Source organism: Myotis nattereri (genome assembly GCF_964212035.1).
Source record: "Myotis nattereri genome assembly, chromosome: 1".
Classification (NCBI taxonomy): Eukaryota; Metazoa; Chordata; class Mammalia; order Chiroptera; family Vespertilionidae; genus Myotis; species Myotis nattereri.
The window spans coordinates 94,712,420-94,731,047 of NC_138075.1; the positions used below are offsets into that span (position 1 = coordinate 94,712,420).

An 18,628-nucleotide genomic window follows, 5' to 3' on the forward strand; every position below is an offset into this window, starting at 1 on the left:
GATTGGATTCAGGTTTTGACAGGTGATGTGCATTGTATCAGAAAGCAAGCAATGTAAGTCTGTCCATCCTGACACGGTTCACCTGTAGTACTCGGCTGTCAGGTCTTTCCACTGTAAAGTTAGTTTTTCCTTTTGAAACTAGTAAGTAATTTTGGTGCAATAATTTAAGAATATGCAACTATCCTTTCTCATGAAATATTCACCCAGTAGTTTTAACATCTATCCCATCAATTATTACTATGACGGCTGCTAAATGCTGGTTTCTAATTATATCATTTCTTTTACATGTATTAGATTTCTTCTACAGTAGTGCCTTTTTTACGATAAAGGGCTTTCCTCTCTACTTCATTTATTTAGTTTAATCATTTTTGTCAGTGTGGGATCGTGGAATCTAATTTTAATCAATAAATACATTCCATTACTTTCAATGTTTATTATTATGCTCAAATATTTGGCCAGTGGGAGTCCACTGAAGCTTACTTCTGCTTGCTTTTTGTCATGTCCCCATCATTCTTTGAGCACTTCCTTTTTTAAAAATTGGAATAATATATTCAAACAAATAATATATCCACACGAAGTATGGAAAAATAGTGTGTTTGAATCACTTCAGAGAGTAGAAAGACTTTCACACTAGCAGATTTGAGTTTTTAGCATCTTTAGACAGAGATATTCAGAGTTAAGACAACTCTGGCTTCTGACTGCCTAAGGTGAACGATTCCCCTGACTGAGGGCGTGCTGATCATAGAACAGTGTCGTCATTTGGGTTTTTTTCTCTACATTTTGAGAGTGGCACAAAAAACAAAGAAAATGAGGAAGGTGTTCACTGAATTCATGGCTGGTGGTTAGAAGATAGAAGAAATGTTGAAACAAAAGGAGAAAGAGTTTGGGTGGATGATGAGGTCAGATGGACAATCCAAAGGTGCTGATGACAGTCTTGCTCTCCCATCACATGGTGCAGCTCCCATCAGTATAACTCTCCCAGAAGCAAGAACTTGCTGTAATCCTGCTCCATTCTTTTGCTTAATTACACGGGTCTCAATGTATTTAAATGGTTTTCCCAGCTTGATGAGTTGGTTTAAAATGTGTTCTACTTTTGGCCTAACCGGTTTGACTCTGTGGCTAGACTAGAGCGTCAGAACTGAAGGTTCCCAGGTTTGATTCCAGTCAAGGGCACATGCTCGCGTTACAGGCTTGATCCCCAGTGGGAGGCGTGCAGGAGGCAGCCAATCAATGACTCTCTCTCATTATTGATGTTTCTTCTATCTCTCTCTCTCCCTTTTTCTCTGGAATCAATAAAAATACATTTAAAAAAATTTGTTCTACTACATTTGTGATCCACTGATTCACTTTGCTGTACTGATAGGGATTGCCACCAATGGCACATTCTATAGCCTCTTTTACAATGCTGCACACTTCAACAAGAACAAAAGTAGTCCCTTTTGCAGGCTGTTAGTATTCCATGTCTCCTTCAGAGCATCATACATCTTTACTTTCTGACTACAAATTGCTACATGCTCATCTTTACTTTCTTACCCTCAGTCTTGAGTTTCTACAGGGAGCTTTGATTCCTTTCCATGGAAAATGGCATATAGAAACCAAGATCAGGGCACTAGATATGCTCATTGCTACCATGATATCATATATTATTACTTCTAGAACTTACCAAAGAGTTTGGTAAAAAGACATATGCACACATGTATATTATTAATTTCTACAGCTATCTATATATATGTAAAAACATGAGTTGATACTGATAATCCTTACCACTTGTAGGGGCCAGATCAAATGTTACTTCTCCCTTTAAGTACCTCTAGAGCCCCTCAATTCTAATTGTTCTCTTTGTTCTGAGAGTATTTTGTCATCTTCGCCCAAACTGGGGCATCTTTCCCTGCTGGTTCATAACCTCCACTAGAGGCCCGATGATGAAAATCTGTACACTCGGGGGGCGGGGGGGGTCCCTCAGCCTGGCCTACGCTCTCTTGCAGTCTGGGATCCCTTGGGGGATGTCTGCCTGCTGGCTTAGGTGGACATCACGCTTGCAGTCTGGGAACCCTCACTCCTTACTGCCCACCTGCTCGCTGCTCCTTACCGCTTGGCTTGCTGCTCCTTAATACTGCCTTGGATGCGGGAGAGGCTCCCTCCACCGCCACTGCACTTGCCAGCCGTGAGCCTGGCTTCTGGCTGAGCGGCACTCCCTCTGTGGGAGTGCACCGACCACCAGGGGGCAGCTCTTGTGTTGAGCATCTGCCCTCTGGTGCTCAGTGCGCTTCAGTGACCGGTTGTTCTGCCATTCGGTCAAATTGCATATTAGGCTTTTATTATATAGGATGGTAACAGGAATCAAATCAAGTGCCATGGATATGATACATAACTAACAAGTATGCTATACTGAATAGAATTTTCATAAAAATTGACCTGTATGATATCGAGAGTTAAATAAAACCTACACTCTTTCTCTTTCTGGCCCTGGCCGAGTAGCTGAGTTGATTAGAGAATCATCCCAATTCACCAAAGTTGCAAGTTCAATGCCCAGTCAGGGCACATACAAGAATCAACCAATGAATACTTAAAGGAGAACAATAAATTGATATTTTTCCCTTTACCCTTCTCTCTCCATAAAATCAGTAAATTAAAAAATAAATCTTTCCCTTTATGAATATGTTGGCATGGTCTTTATAACTAAGGAAATATAGCACTTTAGGCACCTCTACTTTTTTTTCTTGGATGCTAGAAATATTTCTTTCATTAAACAAAAGTATCTTATTTAGAGTTATATAACACACTCTCCCCCCTAAAACTAGTTTTCTTTATTGTGCCTTTACCTTTATTTTTAGGGTATTTCATAAAATCATTCTCTATTATCTCAAGACATGAGAAGTTTCATTCATATTCTCAGAGATATATTTTTTACTTCACTCATTCCTGTAAATATAGTTTTTAAAAATTGATTTCAAACAAGGAGAGGGAGAGATAGAAAAGTCAATGATAACAAGGAACCATTGATAGGTCATCTTCCGTGAACCCCACATTGGGGATCAAGCCTGCAACCCAGGCATGTGCCATGACCAGGAATTGAACCATAACCTCCTGGTTCATAGGTGGACCCTCAACCACTGAGCCATGCAGGCAGAGCTAAATATACTTTTATTAAAAAATATATTATAGAAAAATGTAACCCCCAAATGATAGAACAAGAGAATTCTCCAGAAGAGGAGCTAATGAAATGGAAATAAGAAACTTATCCAACATAGAGTTCAGAATAATGATGGCAAAGATACTAAACAGCATGAGAAAAGATATAGTATCTATGAAGAATGACATAGCATTAATAAAGAATACAGTAGAAGGAATATACAGCAGATTAGGGGAGGCCAAGAATCAATCAGTGAAGTATTTGATAGGGTAGAAAAAGTCATACAATCAGAGAACAACAAAAAAAATTAAAAAATAGGACAGCTTAAGGGAGGTGTGGAACAATATGAAAAGTAACAATATTCGCATAATAGGTGTCCCATAAGGAGAAGTGAGCAAGGGATAGAGAACAAGGTTGAAGAAATAATGGCAGAAAACTTCCCTAACCTGCTGACAGAAAACGTCACACAGGTTCAGGAGGCACAGAAAGTCCTAAGAAAGAAGAACCCAAACAGGCCCACACCCAGATACATCATAATTAAAATTTCAAAACTTAAAGACAAAGAGAGAATCTTAAAGGCAACAAGAGAAAAGCAATGGGTTACCTACAAAGGAGCTCCCATAAGGCTGTCAACTGATTTCTCATCAGAAACTCTCTGGGCCAGAAGGGAATGGAATAAAGTATTCAAGATATTGGAAAGCAAGGATATGAAACCAAGATTATTATATGCAGGAAGGCTATCATTCAAAATAGATGGTAAAAGAAAGAGCTTCCCAGACCAAAAAAAAGGCTAAAGGAGTTTATCACCAACCAACCAGCACTAAAAGAAATGCTAAGGGATCTGCTGCAATGAGGAAAAAAATAGAGAGAGGGTATATAAGCATACAGGATTAAAATGGCAATACATAAGTACCTATCAATAAAAACCTTAAATGTAAATGGATTAAATGCTCCAATCAAAAGACACAGGGTAGCTGAATAGATAATAAAACATCAACAAAATACATGCTGTCTACCAGAGACCCACCTCAGAACAAATGACACACACGATGAGTGAAGAGACAGAAAAAATGTTTCCATGCACATGGAAATGAAAAAAAAGCTGGGGTAGCAATACTCATATCTGACAAAATAGACTTCAAAATGAAGGCCATAAGAAGAGGCAACAAAGGACACTACATAATACTAAAGGGACTGATCCAACAAGAGGATATAACTGGTAAACATACATACACCCGATATGGGAGCACCTAGATATATTTTTAAAACTTCTAGAGGACTTTAAGGGAGAGATTGACAATGATACAGTCATAGTAGAGGACTTTAACACCCCACTGACTTCACTGGATAGATCTTCCAGGAAAAAAATTAACAAGGAAATACTGACTCTATAAGACACACTGAATCCAGCTGGATTTAATTGACATTTTAGAACATTTCACTCCAAAGCTGCAGAATACACATTCTTCTCAAGTGCACATGGGTCATTCCCAAAGACAAACCACAAGTATCTACAAGTTCAAGAAGATTGAAAATCATATAAAACATCTCAGATCACAATGGAATGAAATTAGAAATCAACTACAGTAAAAACACTCAAAAACATTTAAATACATGGAGGCTAAATAGCATGTTGTTAAACAATGAATGGGTTACCAATGAGATAAAGACAGAAATCAAAAACTTCCTGAAAACAAATGAAAATGAATACATAACAACAAAACCATTACTGAGAGAGAAGCTCACAGCACTACAGGCCTACCTCAAAAAACAAGAAAAATTAATAATAAATTATTTAACTCTGCAACTTAAATAATTAAAGAAGAATAAGAAAACACAAGAGCAAGTAGAAGGAAGAAAATAATAAAGATTAGACCATAAATAAATGACTTAGAGACTAAAAAACAATACAAAAAAAATCAATGAAACCAAGAGTGGTTCTTTGAAAATATAAACAAGATTGATGAATCATTAGTCATATTAATCAAGAAACAAGGAGAGAGGATCCAAATAAATAAAATCAGAAATGAAAGCAGAGACTCAACAACTGAACACCACAGGAATACAAAGGATTGTAAGAAAATACTATGAACAACGATATGCCAAAAAGCTGGACAATGTGGATGAAATGGACAAATTCCTAGAAAAAGTACCATCTCTCAAAACTGAATTAGGAAGAAACAGAAAATCTGAATAAGCCAATAACAATTGAGGAAATAGAAGCAGTAATCAACTCACTCCTAGCAAACAAAAGCCCTGCTGACAAAGTTGGAGGGATCACAATACCAGATTTGAAGTTATACTACAAAGCCACTGAATTCAAAACAACCTTTTACTGGCACAAGAACAGGTATATAGATCAATGGAAGAGAACAGAGATCCCAGAAATTGAACCAAGCCATTACGCTCAATTAATATTTGACAAAGGAGGCAAGAGCATACAATGGAGTCAAGACATTCTCTTCAATAAATGATGCTGGGAAAATTGCAAAAAAAACCCATGAAACTAGACCACCAAATTACATCATACACAAGAATAAACTGAAAATGGATAAAAGACTTAAATATAAGTTGTGAAACCATACAAATTCTAGAAGAAACCATAAGCAGAAAAATCTCAGACATCTCTAATGGCAATATGTTTATGAATACATCTCCTAGGGCAGAGGACTAAGGAGAAAATAAACAAATGGGACTACATCAAAATAAAAAGCTTCTGCACAGCAAAAGAAACCATCAACAAATGAAAAGGGAGCCCACTGTATGGGAGAACATATTTGGCAATGATACATCTGATAAAGGGGTAATACCCAAAATATATAAGGAACTCATACAACTTAACAAAAGGAAGACAAACAATCCAATTAAAAAATGGGCAAAGAACCTAAATAGACACTTCTCCAAAGGGGACATACAGAAAATGCACAAAGTCACTGATCATCAGAGAGATGCAAATTAAAACAATGAGGTATCACCTCACACCTGTCAGAATAGCTACCATTAAAAAAAGAAAAAGAAAAAGAAAAAAAGAATAGTTACCATTAACAAATCAACAAATGACAAGTGCTAGTGAGGATGTAGAGAAAAGGGAATCCTAGTACACTGCTGATGGGAATGCAGACTGGTGCAGCCATTATGGAAAATAGTATGCGTTTCCTCAAGAAATTAAATATGGACCTGCTATTTGACCCAGTAATCCCACTTCTAAGAATATATCCTAAGAGACCTGAAACACCAATCAGAAAGAATGTATGTACCCCTGTTTATAACAGCACAATTTACAATAGCTAATATCTTGAAACAGCCCAAGTGCCCATCAGTAGATGTGTGGATAAAAAAGCTGTGGTACATTTACACCATGGAATACGATGCAGCAGTAAAAAAGAAGGTTCTCCTACCCTTTGAGATAGCATGGAGGGACCTAGAGAGTATTATGCTAAGTGAAATAAACCAGTCAGAGAAAGACAAGTATCCCATGATCTCACTCATATGTACAATACAATGAACAAAATAAACTGATGATCAAAAGAGATCCAGAGTCATAGAAGCTTAGAATATACTGCGGAATCTCAGAGGGAAGGCGGGGGGACAGTGGGTGGGTAGGAAAAGATCAACCAAAGAATCTTATATGCATATATGCATAACCCATGGATACAGATAATAGGGTGGTGAAAGCCTGAGCTGGAGAGTGCAGGTGGGTTAGAAGTGGTCAATGGAGGGAAAAAGAGGACATATGTAATACTTTTACCAATAAAAATTTTTAAATATATATATATATATATATATATATATATATATATATATATATGGCTCTGACCAGGTAGCAAAGTTGGTTAGAGCATTGTCCCAATACTAGTACATGAAGGTTGTGGGCTCCATCCATGGTCAGGGCACATACAAGAATACATGGATAAATGAAACAACAAATTGATGCCTCTCTCTCTCTCTCCTTTCCCCTCTCTCTCTCCTCTCCTCTCTTCTTCTCTCTCTCCACACCCTCTTCCTCTGTCTATAAAATCAATTTAAAAATATTTTATGTTACATTTGACAATAATACTCTTACTCTGAAAAATTATAAGCTTAATCAACTTTTACATTTTTACACAAGCTACTAATTAATGCCATAAAGTCCTCTACTCTCACTTAAAAGAAATTGTAATGTTTTATGATATTTAAATATATGTGAGTAAGCGAATATAGATTTTCACTTTAATTTAGCTCCCATAGATCTAGACTTGATTCCTTCTTTTAGAACTTAAGAGAAACAAGTCAAAGCATCAATTATGAACGTAAAATATTTCCTTTGTATTCAAAGGGGGAAAGAGCAGGCCATGTTTGCCTATAAGGAGTGATTCAAGTTATTTTTCAAAATAATACATAATAGCCCTGGCCAGTGTGGCTCAGTTGGTTGCAGCGTAGTCCCATGCATTGAAGGGCTGCAAGTTCGGTTCCCAGTCAGAGCACATACCTGGTTTGCGGGCTCAATCCCTAGTCGGGCCCTACGGGAAGCAACCAATCAATGTTTCTCTCTCACATCAATGTTTCCCTCTCTTTCTCTCCTTCTCCCTCCCTTTTGCTCTAAAATCAATTTTAAAGAATTTTAATAGCCGGACTGGCATGGGTCAGTGGGTGAGCGTCTACCTATGAATCAGGAGGTCACAGTTCAGTTCCTGGTAGAGGTACATGGCTGGGTTGCGGTCTCAGTCCCCAGTGGGGTGCATGCTGGAGGCAGCCAATCAATGATTCTCTCTCACATTGATGTTTCTCTCTCTCTCCCTCTCCTTTCCTCTCTGAAATCAATAAAAATATATTTTAAAAAACTTTAATAATAAATTTAAAAAATGATAGTAATACATAATAGCCAACAGAAAAACATGACATTTGAAAGGGCGAGTAGATGGGAATTCAGAGGCACGCACTGAAGCCTGCAGCAGCTGTGTGATAGTGTGAGGCTGTCCCCAGGCTGGCGCTCTGCTCTTACCGTTAGTGTGGCTGTGTTCTCATCATCTGACCACTGCATGAAGAAGAGAATAGAAAAAAACATCAAATGTAGATAATGTACTGGGCTTCCAAAAAAGCAGTACTCCATGTAAAATTTATACTTAAACAGATGACATGTTTTCCTGAACACAAAGTATCTATATATATAAAAAGCCAGCGACGGGAACACTGTAATGACTGGAACAACTGGTTGCTATGACACCCACTGCAGCCAGCAAACCAGCCCGATCTGGGGTGGGGCTGGCCAGCCAACCTCCTGTGGCCCCTCCCGCAGGCCGGCCCTGCTCCCAATCGGCCTCTCCCACCCCATCAAGGGTGGGGCAGCTGGTCAACCCCCACCACAGCCCCTCCCCCCGGCCGGCCCCACCCCCAAATTGCCCCCCCCAACCCCAATCGGGGGCAAGGCCTGCCAGCAAATAGCCCACGGCCCCTCCTGCCCGGCCCTGACTGGGCCCCGATCAGGGTCGGGTTGACCAGACCCCACCCATGCACGAATTCGTGCACTGGGCCTCTAGTATGTAAATAAAGGTATACATCAAAGTGAGATTTTCATGTAATTTCTCACTTCAATGAATATATGCTAAGAACTCAAGGTCAGAACTATCTCAGAGATCATTGAAATTAGAACAATCTACAGAATAGAGTAGAACCAACCTGTATTTCTTCTGCCTCATCATCACTGTCTGGCTGAGAACATGTTGGAGGATCTTCCCTAGAAGGACATGAAGCAAAAATTAAGAAAGAAAAAGGCTGTGTACCATGTAGTCAGAATTTCAGGTGAGTATGTAAAAAGCCTTTCAATTGAAGCATAATATTAGGAAAAGTCCACTTTTTGAGACAGAAACTAATAAAAACTAATATAAAATTAATGAGAGTACAACAAAGATGGCAGAATAAAAACTTTCTGCCCACTTTCACAAATCACTTAGAAATAAGGGAAAGAAAGCTCAAAGTCCTCCTCTGGTAACACCAAGAATCATCCACAACTCTTGAGGCCAGTTGTGAGAAAGTGCTGCCAGAGACCAGGAAGGTCAAACGGGATGAAGGAAGACCCAGAGGAAACATGTGAAGAGCTGTTCTGAACAGCTGAGGGAACACCCCTGAGGGCAAGACTCCTTAGTTTATTCAGTGAAAACAGCGTGTGGACTGGTGTCCAGAATTTCCTGAGTCTGGACTGGCAACACAGAGAGGTATGGGGAAGAAAGTGAGAAAGAAATACTCAGACACACTCTCTTTGAAGAAGCAGGTATGGAAAGGAGGCATCTGTCCTTGCTTCCCCAATCCCCTTCTCCAGCTTAACCCAGGGACGGAGGAAGCAGAGCAGAAAAGCAGGTAGCATGAAAGCCCACACCCCACCCATATTAACTGAGCACCTACTATGCCAGGTACTGTGCTGGGTGCTGAGGAAACAATGACTTAGTACAGGCCACCATGGAAAAGAGTTAAGTAACCACATTCGTTCATTCATTCACTCACTCAACAAATATTTGCTGAACACAGACTGTGCTGAGTTATAAATGTAAACAAGACACGCTGAAGAGCGTTCAGCCAGGGGTGAAAGGAATGTCCTGTATTCGGAGGTGATGAGACAGGAACCATGAAGAATCAGGAGCTAAAGCAGCCAACAACCATTTCCTCACTTCTCTGCTAAGAAAAATTCCAACTTGTTCAGATATTAAGTGCCTCTGTGCCTCATGGACTTCCCCCCAATCACACAGTGACTACAGACCAGTCCCACCAATCATGGTTATTCCAACTCCTTGCCAAAGAGGGACCAAACCCTGACCAACAGTTGCTAGAGATCCCTGAGAAAGTTCACCCTGCTTTTAAAAAGGGACATGAGACAGGACCTCATTTATTCTTACCTTTGGATATGGTAGTGTGAGAACATGATGACTGAAGCTACTACAGCAACTTGGACTTCAGAAAGGAAAACCAAGAAATTCAGAGAAGCCAATTTCTAGTCCTAACATCACTGAAGTACTATACTTTTCCATAACTGCCATGCCTTCCGGCTTATCCTATATAATAAAAGCCTAATATGCTAAGTGTCCGCTCATCCGGTCGTTAGTTCAACCAATCAAAGCATAATATGCTAATGATATGCTAAGGCTACTCAACCACTCGCTATGACATGCACTGACTACCAGGGGGCAGACAGCTGACCGGTCAACCAGTCGCTATGATGTGCACCTACCATCAGGGGGCAGAGAGTCGACCAGTCGCTATGACGTGCACTGACCACCAGGGTGACTCTGGCTGGTAGGTTAGCTTGCTGCTGGGGTCCGGCCGACAGGGACTGAGTGAGATGGGCCGGACATGCCCTGTAGCCCTCCCATGCTCCCTCCATGGCTGGCCAACCTCCCACGTCCCTCCCTGGCCCCGATCATGCACTAGTGGGTCCCTCAGCCTGGCCTGTGCCCTTTCGCAATCCGAGACCCCTTGCAGGATGTCGGAGAGTCGGTTTTGGCCCGACGGCAAAACGACTGTTCGCTATGATGCGCACTGACCACCAGGGGGCAGATGCTCAATGCAGGAGCTGCCCCCTGGTGGTCAGTGCACTCCCACAGGGGGAGCACCACTCAGCCAGAAGCCGGGCTCAGCGCTAAGGGTATCCCCTGAGGGTTCCTGGACTGCAAGAGGGCACAGGCTGGGCTGAGGGCCTCTAGTAGTTATATGAAATAACATACTAGCCTCACTGTTTAAGCCATTTTTAAAGATGGATGTCTTGGTCTGTTCAGGCTACTATGACAAAATAACATAGATGGGATAGTTTGCCAACAGAAATTTATTTCTCAATTATAGAGGGTGGAAATCTAAGATGAGGGTGCCAGCAGGGTCGGGTTCTGGTAAGAGCCCCCTTCTGGCTTGCAGATGGCCACCTTCTTGGTGTCCGACACAGGAGAAGGAGCTAAGAGCTCCGTGTGATCTTTTATAAGAATGCTAATCCTAGTCATGAGGAGTCCACCCTCATGATACTGGTATAATCACCTCCCAAACACCATACCTCCTAATACCTAATATCTTTTGGGGTTAAGATTTAAATATATGAATTTGGGGGCTATACACGCATTCGAATCATAGCAAATATTCTATTACTTGCAACCAAAATCATCCCAATTGACACATGGAGCAAACATAGAGGGCACTGTGTGTCAGGTGAAAGAGAATAGGTAAGAGTTTGCACAGCAAAAAAACCCACTTATTTCATGGGAGCTGAAACTGAAGAAATTATATTCAGAGACTTTTTCTGCCTTTTATTTTCTATGTAACAAATAACTTGGAAACTTAGAGGAAAGCATTCAATTAGGAATTTTACTTTCTGGAACAAGGTACTCTACTACACTAGAGTTAAGAGCATAAACTGGTACAACAGTGAAAGCTATTGGGCTATACTGGTCAAGAGTCTTAAACATTTTTATAACCTTAGATCTATAATTAGAGTCTAGGATTCTTAATGTATAGAAATAATCGTAAATGCAAACAATGTTCTATATAAAAATGTTTGTGTTTTTTTGTTTTTTGTTTTAATATATTTTTATTGATTTCAGAGGGGGAGGGAGAGAGATAGAAACATCAATGATCAGAGAAAATCATTGATCAGCTGCCTCCTGCATGCCCCCTACTGGGAATCAAGCCTGCAACTTAGGCATGTGCCCTTGACCACAATCGAACTCAGCAGGCCAACACTCTATCTACTGAGCCAAAACTGCTAGGGCCAAAAATGTTTGTTGAAGAATTACTTTTCAGTAAGGAAAAGTTGTAAATGACCTAAATATCGAACAACTATGAAATTAGGTCAATTACAGCAAATGCCTATACATGAAAATCTTGCAGTTGTTAGAAATAATGCCATTTTTAAAGCACAGAGAAAATTTATGCTATGGTGGTCAATGAAAAAAGTAATATGAAACTATACAGTATGTAGCACGCCCACCACTTAGGCTATAAAGTGTATTTAAAAAGACTAGAAAAAAAAATGTGCCAAAATTTGAACAGTATTTGTTTTCAGAAAGTGGAATTATGGGTGATTTTTCTCTGCTCCTTCATTCTTCTATGCAGTTGTCAAGTTTACTACAATGGCAAGTATTACTTCTATAATTAAAAAAAGAAAGGGGCATATTTTACAAATGATATAATTTTAAGCATTCATATTGCTCCTCCTTTCCATGTTTCAGAATTAATCTTACATAAAAAAAGTTAAGTCATACACATTCCCAGTCTATGCTTAAAAGAAAAAGAAAAAGATGCCTAATGAATATATCTCAATATCTAGAAATAACTTACTGGCCTACTCACAATAAAAAGACTATTCAATAATTCTAGTTCATTAACACCAGTGTATTTATTTCTAACTATACACCAAGCATGTCAAACTCATGGCCCACAACGAATATTTCTGCAGCCATGCCAATATAACGGTGTGAGCAGTTATTTACAATTATGAAAGGAAATAAGTCTCCTGTCAGATCCAAAATTACTGACATTCACCTTGGGTCAGTTTTGAAAGTAATCACTGTGAACAAGATTTTCCCTGAAGTAGGAAAGATACCAGCGGAGAAGAGATGCCAAGTGTCAGGAAGAAAACATTAATTTTATCATTGCTCTTATTCTTTTTTTTATACTATACTTTTCTAAATAAACCTACGTTTCTATGAAAATTGAAGTTTGTGTTTTTTTGCGGCCCACATAAACTTAAACCTTGTTTATTTGGCCTGTGTTAGTCTTTGAGTTTGACATACTTGCTATACACTGTATCCCTTGATTCAGGGATATATTTCATATAATGGAGCTAAAATGTTCATATAGTAAAAGATGCAGCTGTGGTCTTCTATAAATAATACTTTAAACACACACACTCATTCAAAAAACTATTACTATCTGAACTCAGGAAGATAAAAAGATTAGTATAGCAAGGAACATACTGAGAGGGATACACACCTAAGCTCACATGCAAAACACAGAGTTTTGGTTTTTTTGGTTTTGTTTTGTTTTAATATATTTTATTGATTTCTTACAGAGAGGAAGGAAGAGGGATAGAGAGTTAGAAACATCGATGAGAGAAGCATGGACCAGCAGCCTCCTGCACACTTCCCATCGCAGATGTGCCCACAACCAAGGTACATGCCCTTGACCAGAATCGAACCTGGGACCCTTGAGTTCGCAGGCCGACGCTCTATCCACTGAGCCAAACTGGTTAGGGCCACAAACAGAGTTTTAAAAAGACATGTTTGGAGTGAGAAGGTGGTTCTCGCCCGTGTTGTGTGTGTGTGTGTGTGTGTGTGTGTGTGTGTGAGTGTGTGAGTGAGAGAGAGAATGAGAGAGTGAGTGAGTGAGTGAGTGAGTGTGTGGGGGGACTTGCTTGTTGTCTGTGACTTCCCCCTCCCCTCCACCCTTACCCCTTCCCTGGCGCTGCTGCAGTGGCCGCTCCCTGGGCCATAGGAAATGAGCAATAAGGATGACATCGAGGTGGAGAGCGACACTGACAAATGGGCTCATCATAATGCACTGGAACGAAAGCGTAGGGACCACATCAAAGACAGCTTTCATAGTTTGCGGGACTCGGTCCCATCACTCCAAGGAGAGAAGGCATCCTGGGCCCAAATCCTAGACAAAGCCACAGAGTATATCCAGTATATGCGAAGGAAAAACCACACACACCAGCAAGATACTGATGACCTCAAGCGGCAGAATGCCCTTCTGGAGCAGCAAGTCCGTGCACTGGAGAAAGCGAGGTCGAGTCCCCAACTGCAGACCAACTACCCTTCCTCAGACAACAGCCTCTACACCAACACCAAGGGCAGTGCCATCTCTGCCTTCGATGGGGGCTCGGACTCCAGCTCAGAGTCGGAGCCTGAAGAGCCCCAAAGCAGGAAGAAACTCTGGATGGAGGCCAGCTAAGCTCTGCCGGGCAGGCCAGCAATAAAAATTGCCTCCTCCGTCGTCTCATCCTCCTTTCAGTTCATCCTTAGAGCCCTCAGAACCATTTAAGAGACTCTATTTTTTTCCTTTGTCTCTTTTTTTTTTCTTTTAATTTTATTTTTACGTAGAAGCTCTTGGACAACAGCTCTCGTTCTCCTTCCCCACTTCCACTATTTTTTTTTAATGTTTCCCTTCAGGGATTCCCTGTCCCCACCAGGAATTTTTAAACCAAAACACCGCAACTTGGCAGCTTTTTCTGTGGAGGACAGACGGCTGGCCGGACCTCTGAGCACATGGTGTCCTGACCACCCACCAGCTCCTCCAGCCCTGCCGGGCACAGGCCCGGAGGACTCCTACCCCTCCCAGGCCTCCCCGGGCCACCCCTGCCTCTGTTTGATAGACTTTGTGAATCTGTGGACTGCTCTACTTTAAGAAGATGACTGGTTTAAGAAGTGATGAGAATTAAAAAGCTATTTATCGCTCCTGTTGAAAGACCAGATCCTTGAAGAAGTTTGTGGTGTGAAAGGAAGTGGGGACAGAGTTGCAGCACAGTCTTGGGCCTGTTTCCCTCCTGCTTCTCTCAGCCAGCCTTCAAGAGGGTCTCGGGACACCTGTGGTGTGGGGGGCGTCAGCAGTGAAGTGGCTGCCAGAGGGTGCTGGGGGTGGGAGGGCAAGGAGGGAGGAGCAGGTGGGGTAGAGGTTTTGTATTGAGGGCCAGTGATGATGTTTTGATATTTATTTCCTGCTACTGAAATTTGAATCTGAGTGAATTGTCCCTATTTCTGATGATGTCGGTATTGCAAAGCGACAGATTCATAAAGTAATGATAAAAAAAAAAAAAAAGACATGTTTGAAAAAAGCTACTCAGTGATAAAACGCAACTTAGATGAATCACAAAAGCATTATATTGAATTAAAGAAGCCAGCCCTAGCTGATTTGGCTGAATGGACAAAGCGTCTGCCTGCGGACCAATAGGTCCCAGGTTCAATTCTAGTCAAGTTTATGGACTTCAGTTGCAGGCTCCTCCCATGCAAGAGACAACCAATCGATGTTTCTCTCTGTCTTTCCCTCTCTCTTCCACTCTCCCTAAAAATCAATGGAAAAATATCCTCAGGTAAGGATTAACAAAAAATATAAAGAAAGAAGCCAGAGACACACAAAAATACTATGATTCCATTTATATGAAGTTCTAGAACTGACAAAACTAAGCTATGGAGATAAAAATCAGACCAGTGTTTGCCTGGGTGGGAAAATGGAGGTAGGAAGGGGAGGCCAAAAAGAGATAAAAGGGACTTTCTGGGGAATGGAAATGGTCAATATTTTCAACGGAGTGGTGGTGAAACAGTTGTATATATTTATCAAAACTCATCAAATTATACATTCAAGATCTGTGTATTTTACTGTAAATGTACCTCATATAAATTATACCTATAACTTTCAAATTTGTTATTAATCCTCATCCAAGAATATTTTTTACATTGATCTTTAGGGAGAGTGAGAGGGAGAGGGAGGGAGAGAGGGAAAAAAGAATGGGGGGGGGAGAGGAAGAGAGAGAGAGAGAAAGAGAGAGAGAGAGAGAGAGAAACACTGATGTGAACATCGATTAGTTGCCTCCTGCACGCACCCCAACCAGGGCCAGGGATCAGAACCTGCAACCCAGTACATGCCCTTGACCGGAAATCGAACCCTCAACCCTTTGATGCATGGGCTGACACCCTAACCACTGAACAACACTGGCCAGGGCTAATTTTCAAGTTTTTAACTATAAAAGTAATACAATCTAAAATTACTACATTTTTGCCCTAACTGGTTTGGCTCAGTGGATAGAGCATCGGCCAATGGATTGAAGAGTCCTGGGTTCGATTCTAGTCAAGTGCATGTACCTTGGTTGCAGGCTCAATCCCCAGTAAGGGGTGTGTAGGAGGCAGATGATAGATGTTTCTCTCTCAGTGATGTTTCTAACTCTCTATCCTTCTCCCTTCCTCTCTGTAAAGTCAATAAAAATATTTTTAAAAAATAAAAAATAAATAAAATTACTACATTTTTCAAATCAAAGGCTCAAAAAACACTGCTTTTCTCAGTCTGAGCAAATGACATCTCATTCATCAAGTTAGTTGTTCAAACAAAAATTCTTGCCACTTCCTTCTCCATCACTGAGTTCTGAAGGTTGCAAGAAGTGAAAGTCAAATCCATTCACTTCTCTCTGCTTCAATGTAACTTTCTTAGATCAAGCCACTATCAGCTCTCACGTGGTCTAATGCAGTATCAGGTTCCTAACTGGTCTTCAAGTTCCACACAGTAACCAGTCATTGTTCACAAAATGAAATCTGCCAAAGTCACTTTCTTGCTCAAAGAACTCAATACCTGAGTTCTCAATAAATTCTAGGATCTTTAACTTAACTCCCACACACATACCTCAACCTGAACCCTAACCACCACTCCCATTTCAGCACCTGAGACTCCCACCACGTGACCCTCTCTTATTGTTTCCTGCAGGTGAATATCTTTTGCGCCTCAGAGCCCTCCTTAATGCTATTCCCTCAACCTGGAAGATTCTTCCCTCCACCACTCAACTGACTACCTTCTACCCAAACTTCCTTTCTCAGAGGCTCATAAATTACTTCTTCAGGGAATTCCCTGACCCTCCCTGCAACCCTCAGCCCCACTTCCACCCCCCAGTAACTTAATATTTCAGTGGCCTCCCCATTTCCTTCACAGCACTTATCACAATTTTCACATATATTTACTGACGTGTTTGTTTAATGATCAGACTAAAATTAATGCTGACAAGAGCAGTCAGTATTTCTTAAGAACATACAATATACTAGGCATTGGGCTAAACATTTTACATAGTATCCGTTTTTATCTCTGCCACAACCCTATGAGGTTACTTCTCTGACATCAGTCGCCCATTCACAGAAGAGAAATCTAAGGCACAGAGAGCTATCAGTTTTACATGATGAAAAATGTTCTGGAGATGGGTGGTGGTGATGGTTGCACAGCAATAAAATGTACTTAATACCAATGAACTGTACACTTTGAAATAATTATAGTAAATTTTATGTTATGTGTATTTGAGCACAATAAGACAAAACTTTTAATAATTCTAAGGGAAAATTATTTCCAACCTACAATTCTAAAAAAAAAAAAAAAGAAAGAAAAGAAAGGTCCAGCAAGGGTTGGTATTAGGCTACTTTAGAAAGGATACTGAGGGATGAGCACTAAGATAACGAGATTTTTGAGCAGAGACCTGAATGAACACATGGAACATCATTAAATTATATAATACTTAAACCTCTTCAAGTTTACACTAAAAAGACTAAAGCATGGTAACTTCTTCCTTTTACAATTAGAGGAACTACATGAACAGAGAAGCATTGAGGTGGAGTCACGGTGGGTTAACTATGGGAAACAAAAGGCTAAGTACTTAAAAATGATACACCCTAGTAAAACTTTCTCTTTGCAATGAACAATGAATTTCTTAAAATAAGTGAAGAATCCCAAAGGGTAATAACATGCCCTCTCTCCCCCACCACCAGTCCTCCCCATCCCCATTTCCTAAAGGCAGAGAAGGAATTGCCCATTTTCATAAACAGTAATTATTAGAGAAGTACCCAATTTTGAGAATCTTATTAATTGAGCATTGACAAAAAAACAAAGGATCAAAATCAACACATAATTTTAACTAGGAAAAAAGGGGAGAGAATGGTGCATTTTATATGGCAATGGCTGAGATTTAATCAGTACAACATTCCTTTATGATGAAAGTATTAAAAATGGTTTTCTGATATACTTTACCTTCCTGAAACCACCAGAGTTCCATCATCAAGTAAATAATCCTTCACATTCTGAGGAAGTGGAAGAATGACACTAAAAAAAATAAAAATGCATATACCAAAAAAGGCATTATTTAAAAAGGCCAACCATAAGCAGAAAGAAAAAATTTCCATACTCAATTTTTAAAATTACTTGTTCCCATTATACAACTCTGAAGTGGAAAATGTTAATGATGTACATTTGGTGGCGGCAGACTAGAAATTAGAATGTGAATAAATATTTTGGTAAGGTAAATTAGGTTCATAAAGTTACTACAATTATCTTTGTGATAAAGACAAAAGTCAGCCAAATCCAAAGAAGCAAGCTGAAATCACAGTATGAAAGCAACAAACTCAAAAGAATTCTGCGTGAGTACAATGATTATACGCCTTTAGGGAATTAGAGACAAGAGATAATTGCAGCAACACGGGAAGTACAGCAAACAAATCAGAAAAGGAACAGCATCTGGCCACCTTCTAGGAGAGAGGCCAGAAGTGGACTTAGGCTTCTGGAAACCGTTCTTTGGCTGGCAGTGAGCACATAAGCCTAAGAATACGTGTGATGTGTGGGTGCTTCTGTGGCATCCGACTTAAGGGATCACCGGAGCAATAAAGCTCTTTACTGGCCCTTAGTTTCATTTGTTTCAGGTCATCATAAGTAAGGATGGCAAAGCCATACCTGAAGTCACTTAAAAACTCATGGGATCATTTGTTTTTTCTTCTGTAACAATAAACCACCAAAAAAATCCTGCTGGAC

At 40.2% G+C, this 18,628-nt stretch overlaps 2 protein-coding genes across 5 annotated transcripts in view; one reads left to right on the forward strand and one right to left on the reverse strand.

The window, feature by feature from the left end:
* CDC123 (cell division cycle 123) overlaps nt 1-18,628 on the reverse strand; it is a 75,170-nt gene that overhangs the window by 49,249 nt on the left and 7,293 nt on the right. For 2 of the 4 annotated variants that reach the window (XM_081087415.1, XM_081087417.1), the window contains exons 2-4: nt 17,855-17,926; nt 8,789-8,846; nt 8,115-8,147 (exon numbers count right to left, since the gene is read on the reverse strand). In XM_081087415.1, coding sequence (XP_080943541.1) covers nt 8,115-8,147; nt 8,789-8,846; nt 17,855-17,926 — 163 coding nt within the window. The remainder of the gene's footprint in view (nt 1-8,114; nt 8,148-8,788; nt 8,847-17,854; nt 17,927-18,628) is intronic. The other 2 variants (XM_081087416.1, XM_081087418.1) reach the window with 1 other exon arrangement.
* On the forward strand, nt 13,157-15,440 carry LOC308525267 (protein max-like). Its single transcript, XM_081100059.1, has one exon. It carries the CDS (start codon nt 13,580-13,582, stop codon nt 14,033-14,035), a length of 456 nt encoding a protein of 151 aa, XP_080956185.1. The 5' UTR covers nt 13,157-13,579; the 3' UTR covers nt 14,036-15,440.